Source organism: Leptidea sinapis, chromosome 16, assembly GCF_905404315.1.
Source record: "Leptidea sinapis chromosome 16, ilLepSina1.1, whole genome shotgun sequence".
NCBI classification, from domain to species: Eukaryota; Metazoa; Arthropoda; class Insecta; order Lepidoptera; family Pieridae; genus Leptidea; species Leptidea sinapis.
The window spans coordinates 12,196,286-12,221,875 of NC_066280.1; the positions used below are offsets into that span (position 1 = coordinate 12,196,286).

The 25,590-nt window shown below is 34.9% G+C and overlaps 3 protein-coding genes and 1 long non-coding RNA gene across 7 annotated transcripts in view; 2 read left to right on the forward strand and 2 right to left on the reverse strand.

Annotated features, from left to right (window-relative positions):
• Window positions 1-3,407, reverse strand: part of LOC126968665 (neuroglian) — an 87,029-nt gene extending 83,622 nt beyond the window's left edge. The window contains exons 1-2 of one of the 4 annotated variants that reach the window (XM_050813697.1): window positions 3,245-3,407; window positions 2,813-2,896 (exon numbers count right to left, since the gene is read on the reverse strand). In XM_050813697.1, coding sequence (XP_050669654.1) covers window positions 2,813-2,867 — 55 coding nt within the window. In that variant the 5' untranslated portion in view covers window positions 2,868-2,896; window positions 3,245-3,407. Of the gene's footprint in view, window positions 1-2,812 lie in introns of all 4 variants that reach the window. The other 3 variants (XM_050813696.1, XM_050813698.1, XR_007730268.1) reach the window with 3 other exon arrangements.
• The window catches only part of LOC126968782 (uncharacterized), a 559,194-nt gene that overhangs the window by 524,649 nt on the left and 8,955 nt on the right, over window positions 1-25,590 (forward strand). The window lies entirely within an intron of this gene.
• LOC126968725 (uncharacterized) lies at window positions 7,262-8,970 on the forward strand. The gene is made up of 2 exons (XM_050813828.1): window positions 7,262-7,386; window positions 7,890-8,970. Exons 1-2 carry the CDS (start codon window positions 7,383-7,385, stop codon window positions 8,936-8,938), a joined length of 1,053 nt encoding a protein of 350 aa, XP_050669785.1. The 5' UTR covers window positions 7,262-7,382; the 3' UTR covers window positions 8,939-8,970.
• Window positions 8,964-24,652, reverse strand: LOC126968674 (scm-like with four MBT domains protein 2). Its single transcript, XM_050813717.1, has 7 exons — window positions 24,205-24,652; window positions 23,118-23,528; window positions 22,571-22,693; window positions 18,985-19,113; window positions 15,511-16,385; window positions 13,037-13,212; window positions 8,964-9,834 (listed from the first exon to the last, which is right to left on the reverse strand). The coding sequence occupies exons 1-7, from the start codon at window positions 24,274-24,276 to the stop codon at window positions 9,014-9,016; spliced, it is 2,607 nt and encodes an 868-aa protein (XP_050669674.1). The 5' UTR covers window positions 24,277-24,652; the 3' UTR covers window positions 8,964-9,013.

The window sequence follows — 25,590 nt, forward strand, 5'->3', positions numbered from 1 at the left end:
ATGACTAATCAAACATAAGGCAAGTCTGTGGCAGGAGACCTCTGAAAAAAGGAACGGTCCAAAGCACCTGGAACCAGCAAGCATGTATGAAATGAGTAATGAATGTAGGTATGTTGTAGTATGAATGTAGATTCATGTGATGTGTCTCTACCTACCTCGAGGAGGAAAAGGCGGAAGAGTGTGTGTGTGTGGTTTGTATTGCTAGTCTAATCACCAACTACTTTGTCTGTTTGATTAGCATCCATAGTAGTTCATTATTAAACAATAATGAACTACCCTGTCTGTTTGGACTGGACGGAGGTAAAGTCTAGAAAAACCAACTAAATTGAGTTTCTCATCCTTTCATCTTATTTAAAGCTCAACTTTTCAGAAGCTCCTATGGTAAACTGTTATTTAGGAATCCTGAATGATTTTTTACTTTGACCTTGAACATATGATGTTAATTTATGAATACTGCAATACTGTATGTGTTACCATTAACTTAATTAATGAATAATTACCCTTTATTCACCATCAGTTGAATGTTGTGCTGATCTCATCACTTTTTCTCGTAAAAAACATAACACAATGTACATTTGAACACTTCATGATGAATATATTGACTGCATAAATTTATGAGACAAATATTGAGTAGAGAATAGCTTTATAGATTTTATTCATCTTTTTTTTTAATGTTTTATTTTACTTCATAAAGTTCATGTACCGTAAGTTTGTAAATGTGTAAAAAAAAATAAAAAATTAAGAATTGTGCAAATACTTAACTAACTTTTTTATTTAACCTTAGTCTCAGCATTATTTGAAATAATTGTCAATTGTTTGGTCTTAAGAGACAATAATAAATTTAGTCTTTTTTTTTAAAAGAACAACAACAACATCTGTGGGGTCAGCTAGTGCCTATTTGAAATAAATATATAGTTACCTACACATTACATTGCAATGTCGCTTACTTACATATAATGCTATAATATATTACATACAAATCCTTTTGCTTAATCTGTGTATTTAACAGTTTCTTCTGTTTTTGTGAGTATTATCTAAGATATGGGATATATATCATATACCAGTGGAAGGCTAATTTGCACATGATGCCGTCTAGATTATGGGTACCACAACGGCGCCTATTTCTGCCGTGAAGCAGTAATGTGTAAGCATTACTGTGTTTCGGTCTGAAGGGCGCCGTAGCTACAAATGTGACTTAACATCTTGTCTCAAGGTGACGAGCGCAGTTGTAGTGCTGCTCAGAATTTTTGAGGTTTCCAGAATCCTGAGCGGCACTGCATTGTAATGGGCAGGGTGTATCAATTACCATCACCTGAACGTCGTTTTTTCATTAAAAAAAAAAATCATATCCAAATGGTTCCATCTTAGAACATTATAAAAAAATATAGCTTACGGGCTGCAACAACACAAGTATTATCTCATAGCAATACAATCCACATAATCAATTAAATCAAGGCTAAATAAATAAGACCTGTAATTATCATTCAAGTTGCAGATCTTATTGCGTCATTTAATAACCCATTAGTTTAATACTTTGATTAATTCTTACTAAAATTTTCAAACTTAAATCAAATAACTAAATATTTTGAAATGATTTCATTTCTATCAGTTTGTTTTTTTATTAATGTAAATGCAGATTGGTGCTTCTAATATGCTTAGAAGGCTTAAAAACTAATATTTTACTTTTTCTTTGTTGTAGGTTACAGTAGCCTGCACTCTTTGTATAAGTTTTTTTTTTATGATAATAAGGGACGAGATGAGCAGGACGTTCAGCTGATGGTAATTGATACGCCATGCCCATTACAATGCAGTGCCGCTCAGGATTCTCAAAAAACCCAAAAATTCTGAACGGCACTACAATTGCGCTTGTCACCTTGAGACATAAGATGTTAAGCCTCATTTGCCCAGTAATTTCACTAGCTACGGACCGAAACACAGTAATGCTTACACATTACTGCTTCACGGCAGAAATAGGCGCCGTTGTGGTACCCATAATCTAGCCGGCTTCCTGTGCAAGGAGCCATTTTATTCACCCTATTCACCTACAAATTCTGACGGCTACAGCACACCATGGAATAAGTGTTAGTGCCTTCACTATATTGGGGCTCCAAAATTATTTACATGATAATACAATGGAAAATTTATTTATTTAAGTGAAATATGTATTTTTATTTTAGAATTAATTTTTTATGATTATGGTTAAGTAGCTCTACCTGTGTGTTCATTAAATTTTGCCATTATAGCTCAACTCTGTATAAATTAAATTGGTAAATTTAATCCCAGAAGTGAGGGAAATAACTTAAAATTAACAAATGGTCACTCAAACTATTTATTTACTAAACAGTATATACATTTTCAGTATGTACTATTTAGTTTGAGTAAGACTAACAGGAAGCATTACTTATGTACATTAACATTTTGTAAATACTGACTGGCTGTAAACATTTTGTATTTTAAGAGTTGCAATGAATTTCTTGCAACCTCTTCTCACCTAAGCTCTTTTAACTTTGATTCTAATAAGTATTAGTTAAATAAAACTATTTACAATAATTAATTATGGTGTAATGATCAAATAAATTAATATTATTTAACAGATTCTATAATTTAAATTGTATATAAAAACAAATATTCATTTAACAAAATATTCGATTAAAAAAAAATAAGGACTCTAGATTACTTACTTGTGCTTATTTTTTTATTTTTCCAAGTTTATAAATTGAAATAATAACAATTTGAGAGCTTCGATAATTACAAAATGAGTGTGATTACTGTTTTGTTGATCAAAATAAAATGTAAACAAAATTATACTTACATAGTGCTGCGGCTTGCGAAAGTATCGCGAAGAAACAAATCACTCTTTTATCCATTTTTACTACGGTCCTCCTCTCTTACAGATCTAATAAGAAAAATCCTTTATTTAACACTTAAACATTTTGGGCTTCAGTACACATGTTCGCGGCTTTCGATGACCTAATCCGAACTCCCTACAATGACAACACCCACTAAAAATAGTAACAATCACACAAGTACCGGACCGTTATAATGCGAGATTAACTATGAGGCTCAAATTCTAAATTAATAAACTCATTTAAACCCTGCACCCTAAATGTATTTTATCAGCACTTTCACATCACAAAAACATTTGATACAGGTACTACACTTACAGAAATCGAAATGAGCACTGAACAAAATAGCAAGGATAACTTATATACTTTATGTTTTTACTTGGTTATTACCTACCTACCTATTATATTTTATAACCTTCTATGAATTGATCATTTCGAAAAATCGAAGTTAATTTTATCCACAGAATTTCAAAGGCGGGGTCTCTGAGATTCTTGTTTCGAGTTTCGATATTCGGCAAACGGCACTCGGCAGTCAATTACGCCCTCGGCATCTCACAGTGTTGCCACAGTGTAAAGTCTATATGTCACATCTGTGACTTTACCAAAGCCAAGTGACATCTAAACCAAAGAGAATGGTAATATTTACTACTTTTCTGAACTCTGTTATCTATGCGCTGGAAAAGTAATCACCACTAAAAATAAACTGATTCCATATTTTAACATTAGCTATCACAATTGGCACGTGCTATTAGTATGTTTGAAACTATTACTATAATAATGTCGAAGAGTTTTATTGAACACACTGTATTGTACACACCGTAGATTTTGAATTCGGCATAAAAAGTATTTATTATCTACCAATCCTTTAAATAGTCTTTGCAGTGTCATTAAGCCACGCCTTGCAATAAATTCTTCCGCTGCATCGTTACTGACCGTAGTGTTCAAATTTTCTTTGCGTTACTCAGCGAACGGCAGTATACCTTAATCCAGTTTTAGGGTAATCACAATTGAGCTCCAGTTCCAGGCAGTGAACGTGGTGGTTAAATTCTCTTTGGTTCCAGATATTGATGAAACTTGTAAATAGGTAATGGTGTCATTTTTGAGAAAATCCTAACATTGTAGGTACATGTACTTTTAATCTTACTGTAATGTCGGCAGTTTCTTTGATGGCTCCATACTTGCATCGGAAGACGGAGCCGTGCGTGATTAAGGGTGTGGGCATATCTATGTTTAGATTGTTGAATCTTCTCATTGGTATCCGCCAGCGCCGGTTCCAAACCCCATACCTCTTGTTCGAATAGTTATAGGTAGATGTGTTTTTTTTTCTAAGTCACATCGTCGCTTCTTGTTGAATGTGGTTGTCCAGCAGATGGCTGTCCCAGGATACTTACAAAGGTGGATGTTACCGTAGTGCGCATGCATGCTGCAATGCATGCAAGCCGTTGGAATCGCCACAACTTGATTTGATGGTTGCAAGCTCTGTGCTGGGCCAATAAGCTATGGCTTCCTAGGAAACAGTCAGTGTTATGACTGCTGTATAAAGCCATCTTTGAGGCGAGACCCCAGGATTTTCTGAGAATAAGAAAATATTATTCCATGCCACACACATAATATCACAACTCAATAATTAATATATTCCTTATAATAACTAAAATACATAAATTTCAAGGGGTAACAACAGTTTGCAATGGTTGTATTGAAGTGCTTCTCAAAACTAATATACTCATCAAATAGCCCAATTTACGGGCTTCCTTCACCCTGTCCAACAAAACGCCATTAATTTAAATATTTGATGCTCAATTTTTGTTTCTTTGGAGGGCCTATTAGCATATACTTCGTTTTGTCGGCATTGAGAACTAGGGTGTTTATAGTAATAATAATATAGCATCAGATGTCTCATTAGGCTAAAAATAAAAAGTATAATTGTACTTACTTATAATTACGTACCTATTTATAATATAAATATTATATAATAATCTTGGTTTTGGTGAAATCGGGCCTAAAGGCCCTGAAATTCCACTAGAGTAGCTATACCAGTATAACTTTATTATGGCGATTTATTGGATGGTTAAAATAAATTTCGTTTCACCAAGTTAGTCTGTAGATATTTACCCTCGCACAGATACTCTATGACATTGAACTGATTATGAGTCTCACAACTACTCTACGAATAACAGCTTACTCGGCGGTTTATGATTTCACACTAGTATAGACATTTTATCCCTAGATTAAATGTTGGTGAGACGTAAAATGCGCTTACTCACGAGTTATTGACAACTTATTCTGATATAATAAATTAAATAAGAATAAGATAGGTCCCAAATCTACAGTGTACAGAATGAATAGTATAGGTCCCAATATAGATCCTTGTGGGATTCCTCTATTAACAGAGATCTGTTAATAGAGGAATGTAGTTCCACCATCGTCTCTTGTGATTGCAACAGTTTGGAGTAAGATCATTAGGGTAACTAGAAAACCACTGCATCGTTTAGGGCAAATAATAGAGCACGGCAATACTTCAAGCCGGCCCATATTCTAGCGCTCTACAAAGCGCAGGCCGGCCCATATTCTAGCGCTCTACAAAGCGCAGGTCCGGCCACACATGGAGTATTGCTGTCATCTCTGGTCTGGCGCACCCCAGTATCAGCTCGATCCATTTGACCGCGTGCAACGCAGAGCAGCTCAAATTGTCGGGGACCCAGTGCTCTGTGAACGGCTGGATCACTTGGCGTTGCGTAGAGACGTCGCTTCATTGTGTGTCTTCTACCGCATTTATCACGGGGAGTGTTCCGAAGAGCTGTTCAACCTGAATCACATGACACAAATTAGGATATCATCCCCACCATCTGGATGTGTGGCGGTCCTCCACAGCGCGGTTTTCAAGAAGCTTTCTTCCATGTACTACGAAGCTGTGGAATGGCCTTCCTTGTGCGGTGTTTCCAGGACGATAAGACATGGGTACCTTCAAAAAAAGCGCGTACACCTTCCTTAAAGGCCGGCAACGCTCTTGTGATTCCTCTGGTGTTGCAAGAGAATGTGGGCGGCGGTGATCACTTAACACCAGGTGACCCGTACGCTCGTTTGTCCTCCTATTCCATAAAAAAAAACGTTTCTGACTAAACCCGTAATACAGAACAGTTTTGTTAGTAGTGTAGTCCAACAACTCAGCGAGCAACTGTCCCACGGGGTGACGAGACGGTGGCGGAGATGGGGGTACTAAAGATGTCAGCGGGTAGCGGACGGAAGTTGTCGAACTATAGTGGGATATTTATAGCGTCAAAATCACGTGAATAATCCAATAAAACCAAAACTGTACCGATGACACGATCTTGAGTACATAATATATTATCCACTACATCTAACACACCAGATTGAAACGTAGGCAGAATTTTACTACTCTAAAGGTAATCTAAGAGTTGAATGTACACAATCTTCTCCCGTACTTTAGAGAAACATTGTAGGATACTCACAGGCCTCAGATCCGATGTAGTAAGCTCATATATATTTTTTAAATTAAATGTGATCCATGGTGGCTGTTTAGACTTAATTTGAATATTATTTCTTGGTTCATGTAAAGCACATAATCTTAGTATATTGCTTGAGAGAGCTGTAACCATTTCATCTAAATCTTGTATGTGTAAAATGGAGTTCCAATCAGTAATCTCCTTGCATTGTTTGGAATGATCGTGATCTATATTCTTTATGGATATACATTCTATCCTTTTTGGTTTTATTTATTCTTTTAATATATTTCAAGTACAGGTAACCAAAAGCAGGGCTACTAAGTGAGGCAATGTGATCGACTGGTGATCTGGTTTTCCCATTAACACGACGATATATTTTATAGTAAAAGTAGTTATTTATTGTTTTAGCAATAGTTACAGTTTAGAACCAAACACACTTTAGCACCTATCATATATCGATAGCAAAAGTGATTCCTCGCATGATTATATTATCATTGTAGGTACTATTTTAATACGTTTGATAAAAATTATAAGCATGCCGTGTCTATTAAATAAATAATTTTGCAAAAAAATAATAGTTTATACACGCTGAACTTACACAATAGAGGCCAATAAGTAATTTAAAACTGTCACATTAACCTACTTTTTTATACTAGGTTCACAAACTCAAAGGTTAGTGAATAGAAAAAAATACGAATTCTTCGCGTGCAAAGTGGCGGTAGCCTGCTCGCTGTTAAATATATTTTTATATCAAGCCTCTGCTATTATTATTTAGATGATTATTTTGATTTGATACGTCCGCGGGTTTGTGAATAAAAATATCTCGACAGTCGGACAATGCGGCTATACCTACGCATCTTATTTATAAGCATACCATTCTATATAAACCTCTTTAACGTAAAGTGGTTAAGAAGATAACTTTAAGAAGAAACTTGTGTAATCAAGTGTCATCATTCTGTCTGTTGTAATTTTTGATTTTATTTATTTTGTATTTCAGCCTGCAATATTTATAAAATGCAACGGTCTTTTTAAATTACAATATTTTCTAATATAGAACCACGATTATTTTGAAATGGGTTAGTATTGTGAATACAAAATTTATATGTACTTAGTTTTTTATTACATTAGTATCGTTGTAAGTATCCTTGAACTGTAACAACCTTGTGGTTGTTCTATGAATCTAATGCAAAATGAAAGGTGCGACGACAGATAGGGCCGGTTGTTTCAGGCTACGATAGGAGTTATAATAGTTAATAGTATTGTTATTCTACCTTTTTTTCATATTATTATTAAATATTTGCGTAAAAATTTATACACAAATTGAATTCAACTGTGATGTTAAGCGCAGGGCTTTACATTTTTAATAGACTTTTCTAGGTCTCTAGGTCTAATTCTATTATATTAGCATATTATACCATTCGAGTGAAAAGTATGTAATATATATATCTATTATCTATAATCTTATCCTAGGCAATAAAAAGCATCCTTAGAAAATTATGTCTCTCTCCACATTAGGTTTACTAATCTTTAAGCAATATTAATTTATTAAAAGTTAAATTTCCTTTAATTTTTCTTTCAGATGATAAATTAAAAGCGCGACATAGCTTTAATATTTCTAATTCCGACACCACTTCAATTGACACTAAAACTTTCTCCAAATCAGACGTAGATATAAAGTCAACGATACCAGAGATCTTAATTAGATCAGATATCGAGAGCTTAGGCAAGAGTTGTGGCGAATATTATAAAAAATATGATCATGAAGAAATACCAGTTAAAGACGATACATCAAATGATAACTCATACAGAGAGGATCGTATGTTTGGCGATTATTTAGATTCAGTTACAAACTTCGAACACAAAAATTTTGAAATAGATGCTCTTAGGAAGTTATCGGTAAAGTTGCAAAGTAGTGATACGGCTGTTACAAACTTAGACTCACATATTCAACTTTTTAAGTCAACTGTTACAGAAATTTTTGATAACTTTTATACATGTATGAAAGACTACGAAGATTATAAAAGAAAATATAACGAGATTTTATCAAAAACCAAGAATGAATCCATGACCGAAATGAAACAATTTATAGAAGACATGATTGAAAATCTGTCCTCATCAGAATTATTAGTTAAAAATGCAAGCAAAACATCGGTGAAAAATGAATGTGAAGTAGATATAAATGATGTTACTGTAGAAGCTTACAAAAATGATAATTATCTCACAGATTCTACTTTCGATAATGGTTCGCATTCTATTTCAAATGTTAAAAATGAAGATACACGAAACATGTATCATTTAGGTCACAAACCATGTGTTTCATTAAAAATGAGCGATCGTATTTTACTTTCTGAAATAAATATTCGAGAACCAAGTAGATATACAATAATGGCTCATAAGATGTCGTCAGCTAATGACTTTAAAAAAATGGCACAAAAGGTGCAGGAAATATATACAGATGAACAACAGAATCTTAATGCACAGGACCGCAATATTCCGATTAAAATTTCACATGCTAAGAAAGATATTCCTTTAGACGAAGACTTTGTTGACAATGAGACAGATGAGCACAAGTCTTTCTTTTTTAAAATCTGTAACTATCTACGCAAGAAATTTTGTAAGAATTTATAATAGCCAATTGAAATAAATGAATATATTTTTAACAATACTTTTATTAGGACTAGATAATTGAACACATACAATATCTCAACAAGATTCATCATTATCTTCAAAATTGATAACATAATACCACCGAACCATAGATATATGCTTACATAGCTGTAACGCAAACTCCTTTTTCATGTGCATTATGTCTCTTATGATCGGTAAGTCTAACATTATAAATGCTTGCCCATCGATTTCTTCCTGTTTCATTTTATCAGCGATTAATTTGCAATCATCTGTATTTATAAGGTAGTTATATACGTCATCAACAGACCAATCCAAAGGGTTAGTTTCCAACTTAATTTTACCTTTAATCCAATTAAAAGCCGCGTCTTTTTCAAACATTTTATTATCCGTCGGCAGCGGGTCGTCAATATTAAACTTAAGCTTTTTCAGTTCTGGCTCTTCACTATCGGAAACATCTGATATATTCTTTGCATCTCTAGAATTACAGCTGCTTTCGTTGGTTTCGTGTTCTGTGTCACTATCAGCTGAGCTGGTTTTCTTTGCACATGTGTTATTGTAAATAGTTTCAACATCTTTCTTGTTCCAATGTGCTTCTTTCATTTGAAGAGCAAAGTTTGGTAGTTTAGCACCGCGTGTTTTCATCTCCATTTTCGGATAGTTTGACTTAGCTTCCCTTCTTCTACTTGGCTTAAAATCAGCGCTGTCAGGAGAGTTGGGCCTGGTCCCAGATTCAGAAGGTGGTGTCGAACCAGCACTGTGTTCGCTTTCAATTAATTCACCGTTATTGTCATTTTCTTGAGGCTGACGCCCTTTTTCACGCTTTTCAGGTATTTTCTTCTTCTTTCGACGTCCGTTTAAGCTGCCTTTTGGCCGTCCTCGACGTTCAGTTCCATTATCTAAAGAAGAGTAAGAAGTTAATATTATATTGAAAAGTTATATTTTTTCCCTACTTCCAGTTTCATAAAAGAAGGTTTATTATTTAAAAATTTCAACATTGAAATGAAAAATTACGAAATTCAACATCTTCGGAAAATTCAAGTCAATATTTATTTTTAATTATAAGTTTTTACTAATAATTAAAAATAAATATATACTTTTTTTTCCATTTCCATTCCAGCCGGTGGCCAACTGGTGGACAAAAGACTCCCCCACAGATCGCCATGACGATCGGTCCTGCAATCATACGATGGTTGCGAAACTGAAGTGGCAGTGGTCTGCGGCCCGATTCACGTAATTTTACATGAGCGATATCGCAGCGACATCTGTCGTTTACCTACAATTCGTATTCACGTGATTTAAATCGTACGTACGTTCGAGAAACGATCTTATCCAAAAATCGCTAAAGCGTATTCACGTCAGCTAGACGGACTTCAATCGTTGTGTCAGTGGTATTCTGCTATCTTTTTACAATCGGTTGCCCACGATTTTATTTCAAATCGAACGTCTGAGAAGTCGCTCAACTGAAGTTAGTAATTTGCCGTTGTTGGCTGTTGAAATGTTTTTTATAAACATGAATATCAGCTTGTCTTTGCTACTTTTGGATCTTTCCGAAAGGGAACACCGGCGAAGAGAACGTCGACGCCGAAATAATATGAGGATCAAGAAATATTTTTCTTTCGAAATGACAGATACGGAGTTCGTGAAAACATTTCGCTTTACCAAGGATTTAGTCCTTGGTCTTATTGAAGACCTCGTTCCTCTAATTCCATGAGAGCGTAGGAGTGATATTCTCTCCGTTAATGATAAGGTAAATTAATTTTATTTTATTCCAATACTATACTTAGTTTCCTATTTAGGTTGATAGTTACCAGGAAAGATCTTAGTAGGTACCTACTTAACTGACTAGATATTTACTATATTTAAGACTTTAATGAAATAAATTATAAAATCATGTGCTTTTTACATTATAGATATTAATAGCACTAGCATTTTATACTTCAGGATCTTACCAAACCACTGTTGGTCAGAGTAATTTCAACCTACAGTGTCCAAGAGCAGTGCGACAGATGACGTAAGCACTCGTTGATGTTGAGTTATTCAAATAATATATGTATAAAAATAATTATACCTTATCTTTTTACTACTCTACGACTTCAAATATTGTTAGGTTGAGTACTAGTAACTGAGCAAAAGACTCTGATATCATAATAAACATATTTAAAAGAATAAGGTAGAAAATAAAGGAATAGTAAGTTAATAGTAGTAGTAATTAGACTGGCAATGTCCTATCGCAAGTCATCGATGAGTCGCTGAGTTTCAGTCCTATTGAGTCGTCCTATCGAATCAGTACGTGAATACCAATTTTGGACCAAGTTTCAATAGGACGACTTCTGAACTACAACGATTTTTGGATCGTTAGAATATACGTGAATCGGCCTACAGGGCACATAGCTCGACGGACATATGGGCGTTGGGACAGTAAAGTCCTCGAATGGCGACCACATACCGGAAGACGTAGTGTTGGTAGTCCCCCCCACAAAATGGACAGACGATCTGGTCAAGATCGCCGGTGTAGGTTGGATGAGGGCAGCGCAGGACCGGCCGTCATATAGTGATTACTGACATTAAAATAATTAAAAATAAATACTGACTTGAAACATACTTGATATGTTGGAACTCAGTATTTTAGTTACAAATATGGGTAGTGCATCTCATGACAACTCGAAGGAACACGGCTACACATGTTTTTTTTTTATGGAATAGGAGGACAAATGAGCGTACGGGTCACCTGTTGTTAAGTGATCACCGCCGCCCACACTCTCTTGCAACACCAGAGGAATCACAGGAGCGTTGCCGGCCTTTAAGGAAGGTGTACGCGCTTTTTTTGAAGGTACCCATGTCGTATCGTCCCGGAAACACCGCACAAGGAAGTTCATTCCACAGCTTTGTAGTACGTGGAAGAAAGCTCCTTACTTATAAAGTTCATATGCCTGCTTGCTTACTGGCTGAATCACCAAATACATTCGATTTTGTTGTTTATCTTGTTGAAAGTTCAGTTTGCAAATATTTTTTTTTACTTCTCATGCTCTGAAATTGACTATTTGTGCACGATATAGGCTGCACAAAATCGATTTTTGTGCACAAGTGCATTAACGTATCTACTCATAAATGTATCTATATTAAGGCAAAGAAAAAGCGCCATACAGCCAAACACAATAAAAAGTTCAGAGATAGAATTTGTTATTTTATAATATTTACTTAAATTTATTTGCCTCATGTGTTTTAAGACATAAAAGATATTAAAAATTAAATTAAAATACGGTAGGTTATTTGATTAATTAAAAAATATATATATTACAAAATTAATATAATAGTAGGCTGTATAGGTCTGGAGCACAAGCCTAATATCACTGTCGTAAGATTAAAAAAAAAAGCGGCGGGAAACAGGTCTTGTTTATTCGTGCGTTTATTAATTTCTTCAAATTTGCTAAAACTGTTAAAAATGTTCACGTTATACTACTGTTTTATTTCCTCGCAATCGAAATGAAAAGCAGAGTTTATAACTCGTCCACAAAACCATTTTATCCTCGACATTACTATCAGCCCTCGTCTTCGGCTCGGGCTGCAAAAGTATAGGATGAAAATGGTTCGTTTTGTGCACTCGTTGTAAAATCGAATATTTTTATACAAATGCTTGATTTGGTATTGAATAAAGAAAATATAGCGACATACTACGTAAACATACTTTGAGAAGTTCCCTTAATTATTTACGCCAGAGAACACACATGAACAGAGAAATTTTGAAAGTCTGCTGTCAAATTTGAATTCAATTTGACGACCGATATAGCCGAAAGATTAGTGACCCTGACTACTAAGCTAGAGGTCCCGGGTTCGAAAACCGGGAGGTGCAATCATTGCGGTCATTTATATGATGAATATGGATGTTTGTTTCCGAGTCATGGATGTTTATATGTATTTATGTATGTTTATATAAGTATATTGTATTAAATATATCGTTGTCTTGTACCCATAGTACAGGCTATGCCTAGTTTGGGGCAAGATAATTTGTGTAAGAGGGTGTTAATATTATATTATTTTTATTATATAAATAATAAAGACACGTCATTATTTTAGTTGTCTCTGCCCCGCAATACTCACGGAATGTAGACTTCTCGACTTGCTGACAGTTGTGAGGACACTGCTCCGGATACTCAGTCGGACCGAACAGGCTCGGGCAAGCCTGCAACTTGACGCACACGTCGCGACAGAAAGCACTCAGTTGGCTTGAGGATGTAACTATTGGCACGTACGCGTGGTATGTGCTGGTTTTCAATCTATAAACAAAATTTTTGTTACCTCCAGACAATTTCAACACAAACAACTAAACTCAAACCATAATAATTTATAGTAAAACTAGCTAGTTTTACTATAAATTACCCTACCTACCTGACCCTACAGACGTTGTTCTGTACATAAAAATAAACAAAATGTTGTTTTTTATGAATTTGTCAATAATTTTTGATAACATCAACAATTTTTTCTTAACGTATGCTGCTTGTTGTTATAATGAAATTGTTTCACAGCAGAACTGTCAAACCGTGCGTCAATAAATTCTATCACAGAAAATATGTCAATACAAAACAAATATTGGAAATAAAAATAATTATGGGTCCTAAATCGAAATAAAAAGTATCCTATCTCTCAAAATGGACTAAACTGCACTTCATGAAGTAATCCCATTTAAATCTGTTCATTTGTTTAGGAGTCCATCGCGGACAAACAACGTGTCACGTAATTTATATATATTAAGATTAAGCGCCTTTGAATGGATATTACATATAACATTTACTTATCAACATAGCTAGTTCTAAACTTAATAGTCCTTTAGTCCTCACACACGCCTATTTCTGCCGTGAAGCAGTAATGTGTAAAGATTACTGTTTCGGTCTGAAGGGCGCCGTAGCTAGTGAAATTACTGGGCAAATGAGACTTGACATCTTATGGCTCAAGGTGACGAGCGCAGTTGTAGTGCCGGTCAGCATTTTTGGGTTATACAATAATCTTGAGCGGCACTGCAGTGTGTGAACTTAAATGGGCAGGGCGTATCAATTACTAAGCTGAACGTCCTGCTCGTCTCGTCCCTTATTTTCATAAAAAAACGCAAGAATATAAGACTTTTTTATTTCGAAATTGGAATCTTTTAGTCATACTCACATGAGCATACTTTACTATTCAACGCCCTGATACGAAGAAAATAGTACCCGAATGAAGCTAGTCACAACTCCTATCCCTGTATCCAACCGCTTTACTTCTTTGTTCATCTTGTGGTGGAAACGAAAAAGAAAAACGCCACTTGGCCGAAAATGAGTATTAGGTATATACGATAGAGTTTTGGATGTATCCAAAATGTCGTTTTTACAATTGCTTTTCAATACAAAAAGCATAACCTACTTATATTAAAGTTTAAACCTACTAACTAATGTGTAAAGGTAAATAATTCCGGATAAGGTTTCTAGAATTATTCTCGAATGATGTCCAGCAATGTTGCAAATAATAATCAACCAATCAGGTGTTCGTGTAACAGCAAGTTATGTCATTCTCGACAGTAGTGTGCGAGACATAAGGATATTTTTCGCTGGTACCAGTTGAATTTTATGACCTTTCTAACCATATTATGCATTAAGAGACCACTGTATTTCCAATATTAAGGAAATTTTATTTAACAGAACCATTTAGCGGTTCTCGAAGATCTGCCAGAAGCAAACTATCATATTTAATTCCAAGTTATAATTCTCAATAATATTTATTATACATGATGCGGATTGAATGCTGGTTGATAATCATCACTTATAGTATCACCTCCCTTCGACTACACTATCCTTACAGCCTCGCCTATAGTATTAGAATACTGGGTCTCAAAATTTCGAGCGATTGCCAATGCCGCGGTCCTCTGGAGGGCAAACCCAAATTGGCTTCGAAGAAACTGGGCGTCATAAATAGAGCACGGCAATACTTCAAGCCGGCCCACATTCTAGCGCTCTTAATAGCGCAGGTTCAGCCACATATGGAGTAGTTCTGTCATCTGTATTGAAAAGAGCGAAAAAAAAGAATGCTGGGAGAGTTTCTTGCGCCGCTTCTTCTCTCTCAGAGCGCCATTTGTTTCCGAAGCGGTAGTAGTATCTAGTAGTATAAGAAATGACATCAAAAAGAATTCTAAAGGCATCAATTTTGAGAAATAAATGCCTTTATGCCTTTTTATCTCTGGTCTGGCGCACCCCAGTATCAACTCGATCCATTTGACCGCGTGCAACGCAAAGCAGCTCGAATTGTCGGGAACCCAGTGCTCTGCGTACGGCTGGATCACTTGGTGTTGCGTAGAGACGTTGCTTCATTGTGTGTCTTAAAAAGTTTGGTAAGAGTGTTTTTTTTGGTACCACTCAGTGCTAAAATAATAAATATTCAGATAGACAGTTACATATAAGAAGTCGAAGTTGGTGAAAACTACGCGCTAAGTAATTGGCGGATGTTCCCCGAAAAATTTCACAGCTAAAACTTTTTTCTTATTAAAACAGAATTCCTAATACCTAGAAAGTATTTGGATAGTGATAATAAAATCATCCTGTAGTACTCACTTTGCTCTCAGCATCTCAAGCCGCATTCCCTCTTCAGGTGGACCTTCAGTCTCCCAATCCTTCAGCAACTTTGCAGGCTTATAGGATGCTGATATTATTTTGTTCAACACCTCCTTCAACACCAAAGTCAACAAGCCCGGTCCCACGTGTTTCGGTAATTGAGAAAGCTTGTTTCTGCTCAGTGAAGGTCCCGCATAACATTTGTAGTTGAAATATATTCGGTCACACCATCCCTCAGTGGAACTCACTTCGTCCCGAACACCTCGAGTTTCTTCCACAACTTTCGTAGGCTCTATAACCGCCTTATCTCTTGTGTCTGGTATATGCAACTCGTAGTTATTGCTATCACACCATCCGACAGGAAATAAGAGATCGCTGTCCAATGAAAACCAAAACTTTTCACCGATTGGTAATAGTTCAACAAACACCATATGTTCTTCTATTCTTTCTATCGAAGCGACGTGGATTTCTTCTTGATTCAATGGATTAACAGCTTCCAACTTCATATTGACTTCAACATCTTTGATTGGATCTCTTCTTTTAAAGCAATATTCTGGAGCTGGCACTGTATTTGTTGTAGCTAAATACTCATCCCATTCGAAATTTCCTTCCTTCCAAGTTTTGTGTGGTTTAAAGATCATGTTATGTTGCTGCGCCCAGCCGATTGGATATATGTAGGGATGCATGTTATCGCAAAGCCACGCCATTTTTGTTTCCTCATAATCGTCCATATGATCGTCTATAACAACAAGGAAGTGAAGGTTGTTGAATATTTTGGCTACGGTTGCCGGACGGAATGTTTTCATGTCGTGCGGACTCAGCGCTTCTAATTTCATTCCTGTTGTAAAACTGTGGGCTTCCAGTATTTGCGTTGGCTGTAAATTAATAGTCATAATTAATTAGATTTGGAGAAAAAAATAATCTCAATTTAAATGCCTGGAAACACAACTTTTCGCGTCTTTTTTGGCATACATTTTTTATATTTATTAGTTTTATATAATAGAATGTTTCTAGGTCCGACGAAATGGACACACACACATATCACATTGCACAATCCGGGAATCGAACCCGACATGAGGAAGCCAGAACTATACAGATTAGAATGGTCATCACGCGAATTTTATATTCAAATTCAAATATTTTTATTCAAAATAGGATTTAAAATCACTTATTGAACGTCAAAAACTACCACCCATTCAAAAGAGACTGCCTCAGACCTGAGAAGAATGGGCGAAAGAAACTCAGCGGGCTTTTTTTTTTAATATAAAATATGGATTACAATGTAATATCGTAAAATAAACATTTATAATTACAGAGCCTGAGGGTGTTCGCTTTATTCCCAGACCGTGGTGTCATTAAGAAAATCGTTTATGCTATATATATACACATATATATTCCTTTCCCACACAAACGTTTCTTAACAATTCTTTTAAATTTCGTACCACATTTGTTTTGTACATTTTCTGGGATCATATTGTAGAAAGAAAAGACTAACTAACTCGACCCAACCGAGTAGTAGGCATAACAAGTTTATGTTTGTTCCTCGTGTTAACATTATGAATGTCACAATTATATGGTAACAACTGGCTTCTTGCTTCTTGTGTTCGTGTTTTGACACGTTATTATAGTGCAAGACGGCAAAATTGTTTTCGCGAAGCTTCGTACGTCACTACAATAAGAGCGCGACTGTCAGCCGATGAAGCTAATTTCGGCGAAGTATGAGCGTTCGCTCATAGTTGCGGCACGCCAGCCCCGCCTACAAGGCAATTCTAATCTCCTTTAAACTGTCATCACAGAACATTTTAAAAACACTTTTGTCAACCCTAAAAGAACGCCGATAGAAGTTGGTGCATTATTTGGGTATGCAAAAGTTGTGAAGTTTTCAGACTTAACGTGAGATTAAATTGAGAAAGCAATCTAAAAAAGCAGCGCGAACTAATGTGGTAAACAGAGAATACACGTGGCGGTCTTTTATTAATATAAATAAATAAAAAAAATATAACTATAATACTCAGGGCCGAATTTAAAATTAATGCCGCCCCTGGTCACCGGAAAAAATCCGCCCCAATACTGCAATTTTACTTAAAGTAAAAATATAAAATACTTATTAAATTTCTTTAATTCCACATAATAAAGAAAATCGATTATTATTTTAAATCTCCAATAAATAGATTAGACATAAATTATAAAATAATATATAATAGAGATAATATATAAAATAATAATAAAATAGAGACTATAAATATATTGATTAAATCTTTTTTATTATTAATTTTGACTAAACATGCCAAAATTATAATTAACAAATAATGGATAAATTGAATTTCTTAAATTATCAATAAAACCAAAAATTATTAATTAATAGAATTAATTAATTATATTGGTAAGACAATCTCGATTAAAAAAAATTCTCACTTTCAAAAATTTGCCGCCCTGGGCACTTGCCCCAACTGCCCCTAGTGTAAATCCACCGCTGATAATACTTATTGTAGTAATTAGAAATGTGGACCTTTTCGTGTCCAAGAAGTGTTATTTTTACTTATTACATATATTTAACGGTGCCTTAGCGTCCGCACATTAGTTGTAGTATGGCCCTACTAAACACAAATAGTCACATACGTTTATTTGTAGCCATATTTTTGAAGTTATACTTCTTCAGGCGCGTTATGAAAAAATGGTGAGAGTGAAATTTCAATCGCGCGCATCACTATAACACAAACGTAACAGATTGAAGTTGGTTCCTAAAATTTTCTGACGTTTGCGTCATTTTTTTTTTTTATTTCTTCATCCATTATTAGGACAGGTAAAGGGTTCAAGCCCATGCAGCCGTATTCATTATTTAATAATTAATTGTGAAAGCCATCTTTGCAAGATTTTTACAAAATTGTTCTTTCTAAAAACGTAGAATAGCATGAGGAATAAATCATTTTAATGATTTTTGCGTCGTTAGGCCAAAGAAGTACAACTTCTTGCGTGCATACACAAGTATACATACACTTTTCGTAAAAACTCTATAGAGTTTCATCTTACAGTAAGTATTCAATAAGTAAGTTTGCGAAATCTTTTTTACTAACCGTTTTTACGGCCGTAGCCTTTAATCTGGTTTGATTTGATCTAAGTTTTACGTTTAAGTAAATAATATTAAATACTAGCTGACCCGGCAATCGTTGTTTTGCCATATAAATTGTATTGATCTTTTGCTTGCTAGTTGATAAGAGATGGCGCTAGTTGTATTCATTAGTAACAATCACACTTCTTTTATATTTTGTATAATTACATTATACACTAGTTTTATAAATTATAGCCTATATGTTATTCTGGTGTGTAAGCTATATTATTGTAAGGTTTCATCAAAATCTATTCAGTAGATTTTGCGTTAAGGAAGTTCAAACATACAAACTTTCACATTTATAATATTAGTAGGATGGAACGAATCGGTCATGTGACAAATAGTATTATATTTTTATATGTTACCTGAAACAGGTCGGCAGGCGTGGGCTCTTTGATAGACTCCTCAGCGCTCTGTCGCAGCTGAGTGCTCAGCTTGTTCTTACACGAAAACTTGTTCACCTTCCCCGGATATTTGAATTGCCACGGAGAGCCCTGCAAAAGGCATAAAAGGCATTTATTTTCTCAAATTTGATTCCTTTAGAATTCTTTTTGAAGTCATTTCTAATAACTACTAGATAGTACTACCGCTTCGGAAACAAATGGCGCAGTGAGAGAGAAGAAGAGACGCAAGTAACTCTCCCAGCATTCTTTGTTTTGCGCTCTTTACAATAAACATATAGAATATTGTACAGTCATTTCTATCGCTATAAAGAAATCATAATCTTATCCCTGTCCTATCATTTAGATATTCAGCAGTGGAGTAATAGGATTTACGACAGAGCCATTTTTTTATAATACATTTAAATTTATTTATAGATAATGCCTGAACAGTGGCTGGGACATTATTATAGAAGTGTATACATTTACCCTTGAAGCTATTATGTATCTTAAATACAAATAAAATATACTTAAGCCTATACTACACTCATCAGATATTCTTCAGCGATCTTCTGAAACAGAATGCTTACAAAGATTTTTTGCATATTATGAATTACTAATAAAGATAATAAATGATAAAAGATGACTATAATTTACCTTGGTTGTTTGACCGCTTTCAGTACAATTGTCAAGGAATGAAGGGCTGAGTTGGATTTAAACATCTATATAACATAAACAGCATTGGTAATTAACTTCTAAATGTTTTTTTAGTGCAATAAGGGACGAGACGAGCAGGACGTTCGGCAGGTGGTAATTGATATGCCCTGCCATGACAATGTAGTGCCGTTCAGGATTCTTGAAAATCCCAAAAATTCTAATCGGCACTACAATTGCGCTCGTCTCCTTGAGACATAAGATGTTAAGTCCCTTTTGCCCAGTAATTTCACTAGGTACGGCGCCCTTCAGGCCGGAACACAATAATGCTTACACATTGCTGCTTCACGGCCGTTGTGTAGTATGTTGTAGTAAATATAATTTTGCATGCCTTGTGAGTAGAAACTCATGCGTCAATTTTACAAAATAAATCCTTTTCCATACTCTATCCATTCATAACAAGAGATATTGAATAATAATAAAATTATATATTTCATCCATTTACTTTATTGCCATAAGAAAATTTAATTTATATTACTAGCAGACCCAGCAAACTTAGTATTGCCATATAAAGATATTAATTGAGGTATAAATTTAGATGCAACCGATTCTCGGACCTACCAAATATATCGTACTACAATTATTGTATTCGATGGCCATCTTGCAACCCTATAGCGGATTTGTGGATGGAACAGAATAATTTAAAAATCGCGATACAAAAATAGTTGTAGATTGTAGATGGGCGAAAATTTGAAGTTGTCTATGTATCAATGCTGAATCAAAATAAAATAAGAATAAAAAAAATTGTCAAAAAAATAAAACATATACAGTGTGTTTTTTTTAAGTGGGACAGTATGGGTAAATCCTAAAGTATAAGTGATACAGGGAAACTGTCTTAGGAAACATAACATACTTTGTTGTGAAAAAAAAATTGGTATAGTCAAAATTTTGGTCAAGTGTGAGCTGTCCCTAAAAATGATTAATTTTGATGAAATTTTTTTTTGACGCACATCTACTCAGTTTCATGAGGGGATCATTTTATTGTATGGGAAGAAAAAAATCGGGACAGCAGTAGTTAGTCAAATTTAAGAAAATAATTTTACATTAAAGTAAATGTTCAAAGTGGCCTCCCTCCTGTCGAATGCAGGCACGAGCGCGTTTCAGAACACCTCTGGTAGCTTTAGACAAGGCGTTGTGATGTATGTTGTTCAAATGATAATGCACTGCGTCTTTTAACTCTTGTACCGAGTCATCAGTATCTGCATAAATTCGACCTACTACCTTTTACCTTTTTCACAAAAACGTTTCCTAAGACAGTTTCCCTGTATCTCATATACTTTAGGATTTCCCCATACTGTCCCACTTAAAAAAAACACACTGTATATTTGGGGTTGGGTCACCCTTTTAGCATTTAGGGGTATGAAAAATAGATGTTAGCCTATTCTCAGACCTACCCGACATGCACACAAAATTTCATACATCGGTTCAGCCGTTTCGGAAGAGTTTGGTAACAAACACCGGGACCCGAGAATTTTATATATAAGGTTATGTATCGACGACAGCGATGTCACGGATAAACATACAGATTTAAGTCGATTATCCACCCAAGGGGAAGAATCTCTTTTTAACTTAAGTTTTTTGACAACGTTTAGAACATGGAGAACATTCTCAAATTGATTGATATCGATCCCACGTGGTCGAAATCAGATTCCCACGGGTTGATAAACGATGTTCTCAGGAATTAGTGTTGGTCCTTAAGGCAACACTAAATGCCAGCGACCTTGAGCGATATGAGTTCACGGCTGCCGGCCCGCCATCTATGTAACAAAGCCAATATTTTCAAAATTCTTGCGTGGAAAACAGTTTATATGCTTACAGTCCTCGTTATTCACAACTAATCTGAATAAATGAACCTACACAAAAAAGTACATGCTATAAGAATAAATTTTCTGAGAGAAGTACCAAAAAATGCGTCACGCCATGCCAAAAAACTTGTTTAACTTCAAAGAAAAGTGGTAGTTCAAAAAGGCTCGCCAGTGTTTACTATAACCAACAGCAAGCATTAGCAACCTACAAATAAAACTCAAGGATATGTGTGACAGGATTAAGTAGTGTTCATAGCTCGAAATGCTATACTTTCACCACAAAACTTATCCAAAAACACCATGTTTGCGTGTTTTCCGCTTACTCTTCGCCTTAACCATAATTTCCGGCTCTCCAACTCATCAGGCGTAGTCCCAAAATTATGAAAAATATAAAAAAAAAAAAAAAACAAAAAAATTAAAAAAAAAAAATTCGTGTGGACCACCCTTAACATTTAGGGGGAGGAAAAATAGATGTTGTCCTATTCTCAGACCTACCCAATATGCACTCAAAATTTCATGAGACCGATTCTCATGCCTCAAGCCGTTTCGGAGGAGTTCAAAGTTTAACACCATGACACGAGAATTTTATATATTAGATTTTCAGTTGCCAGCTCTTGGGATAAATAGAGGAGCCCTCGCTCATAAGCGATTGCCAGTACGTTTTCGGCAGACTCGGCGTCCGTATATCAAGCCACATTCAGTTTCGTGGTCACTTGGAAGACACGGCCAAATTGGCCTCTTGGTGGTGCTTGGTGTACTCAGTAAAGCGACACAGTACTTAAAGCATAGAGCTTACTCCCAAAAGACCAGCAATGCATCTCTTAACCCCTGGTACTGGCCAAGGCGCCCAAGAAAATTTCTGAAAGCGCAATAAATGACGCGAAAGAGAAAGCTGATCCCCTGGCCTCTCTTTACGCATTCTATTCGACTATGGATGTCCATGAGCTTCTTGCACGGTTCTTCATATTACGTCAATAATATCACCCGCGCCTGTGAAGTTAGCACTTAAAACATGCAATTGTGTTGAATAGTTTAATATGTGGCGGTTATACCTTGTGTGTAACAGAACCAAAGCTGCTTATTCGAGAATTGGAGTAAAATAACCAGAACTGCGGCAGATCGTCGTCGGCGCCGTCGTATCGCAGCTGTAGACGACCGCCAACATTCTCACATACCTAAAAATACATAATAAAATCATGAATGTGTTGATACCAGTACCTACTTATTTATTTCTTTGCCTGTGAATGTTAATCTCACAAATTAATAAACACTCAATTGATTGGAATGCTAATATAATACATTACATTTTGGCAAGCTTCGCCTAAAAAAACCGACTTGGTTGAAGTATATTTTATTTTTAATATGAAACAGCTGGTATTTTGATGGGATTGTAACTGATAGCCATTAGAAGTAACACACAAAAGAAAAGTTAGTCGTTGCAGTGTACAAAGCCATTATAATTTATAAATGCAGTTTTTTATTTATAAATATAAGAATTTTCATAAGCAAGCTCTACAGTGGCCATTAAATCCAAAAGTTTTACATCCAACGAACTGGAGAAAACAACTAAAAATCAAATTAAGTAAAAAATATTCTCACTGTTGCTATCCAATATTTGTATGGATCTATAACATTTTGAATTTCCACCTTCATTCCAATTTTGATTCTATCTATCGGAGACAAGCCTTTATTGTTTAATGCATCAATAGAAGCAGATTGGCCAACAAGAAGGGCTTTCTTCATGATATCAATGATTGTGTCTCCATATCTCTCATTGATTTCATCCGGAGGTTCAATGAGCTCATCATATTTTCCACACCAGCCCAGCGGGTGAACTTTAGTGTTTGATATGTCACACCAGAAGTCATTTTCAGCTCCAATAAACTTTATCCTCAGGAGGTGTCCGCATACCATTGTGATTTCTGCTATCCAGTACACATCCGGATTGTTTTTATGACACACTTCAAGTAACATCTTTTGCTTGATTCCATTGTTAAGACTTTCTTCCACCTATTACGAAATTCACACTTCCGATTACAAAAAATCATCAGATTCATAAATATATTTAATAAATTATTTACATTTTTAGTTATCAAATTGCCTAAGATTATTTTTTAACCTTGTAGGCAACTCTTCAATTTTATATTATTGCTTATTTCTATTATTAAATTACATTTATATATTTAATTAAAGATAAAGATATTTATAATGAGCAGTGAGTAAAGAGCATTAAATTAACAACAAGATACTTATAAAAGGTAGGCAGGCTATTTAAAATATTAATTGGTACAAGATTTAAGTTTTACCATAAAAATATTTTAATCACACTTTTAGACACATCAAATTTTTAAATTATGTATAAGTATTACATTTAAAAATTCCTTAATAATATATTATGACATAATTTAGAGAAAAAATCATTATATTCATGTCTTTATTTATTCTGATATCTTAAATAATATAAATAAATATTCAAACTCAAATCTCAAGGTGATTATCGTCATCATTTTAAATTTGGTTTGTTCAATATGTTACGCAAAATATTCAACTATATTTAATTAATTATGTCCCAAAACATACAAATGAAAATATTCAAATGGCTAGGTTTAAATTATTGTAAGTAATTGAAATTACATTAAATCTAAAATATAATAATTCAACAGTTTTTTCTTCATTCATTACTTACATGAGTAAATAATTCTTCTGGTACAGCAACACATTTTTTTTCTTCTAAATAGTTATTCCAATCAAACTCCATAATTACCTATATCTTATTAAATGTATCGTACTAAATTTAATCTTCATTACATTCTATGCAGAAAAACAAAATTTAAAATACAAAAATATCCAGACAATAAGTTCGGATTCAGATCATTTATGACGCAAAATTGAAAATCACTTGCAATAAAACATCTCACAAATATCGTCATCTCTTTCATTAACATAATGATACGCATAACGAAAATAATTTCCTCTCCTTTTCATGTCTCAACATTCTTCGTTTACAAAGTTACCTACATTAAATAGCATTGTTATATAAAAACTTATTCAATTACTCTTTCCTTGTGTTAGAGCGAGATAGGATATATCTTTCTTGCTTTATCATTGTAGTTATACTACGATATTACATTTACACTATATTGCCTAAGCACATGGTCGGATTTGGAACGCCAAGACCATCAGATGGACGGTCCGGTGTGCACCCCGCACCAATTGGTCCGGCGATGTACTTGGTACGGTCCGGACGGTAATAATAATAATTTTGTGCGATGGACAATGTGACATACTATAAGCATTAAGTATCGCGGTCCGCTACCAGGCGGCGTCCGATAATAGTTCCAGGGGTGGGACAGACGCCTTATAGTGACGTTTTCAGAAGACTGTAGTGCCATCTGTTAGTTGTCCCGAAAATGAAAGCTTTGTCAGCTGTCACTCGCTTTGAAACCTTTCAACTTATCTTTAGTTGTATTTGTATCACTGCCCACTGGTCATAAAATGGCGGCTACTTCTAGAGTTCGCTCGTGAATGTAGCTCTCGTGTTCCATTTTGCATATTTACACTACTAAATCTATCCTTTATGTTCTATGTTGTGGCAAAAATAAATAAGTAACACTACGCGAAATCTCAACATGGTAAAAAATTCCAATACCTTCATTAAAAAGTAGAGTTAGTTATTTAATTGCGTCACAACATTAAAAATGAATTTTATAATTTCGAGCTTATAAATAGTTATGTTCGGGGCCAATCTCCAGATGCCGCTAGTTTTCAAATAGATAGCTCATAATGCGTAGAGAGGGCTCTATTTTCCCTATACATTATACTCTTTGGATAGACCGGTCGCACCAAATCGGATCATGTGCTAGGCTTTAACCAAACTTGCAAGAATCGTATTATAGTATGTTCTAAGTCTGTGTTTGTATGTAATAATATGTGCTCTATGACATTACAATTGACAATTTATTATGGAATTTGGAATGTATTGAAGGTACCTTTTGGAAGTTTTGGCCAACTTAAAATAATGGCGGCAAACGCTGTCTCGCTCTAACATATATTCGACTCTTTTGTTTGTTTT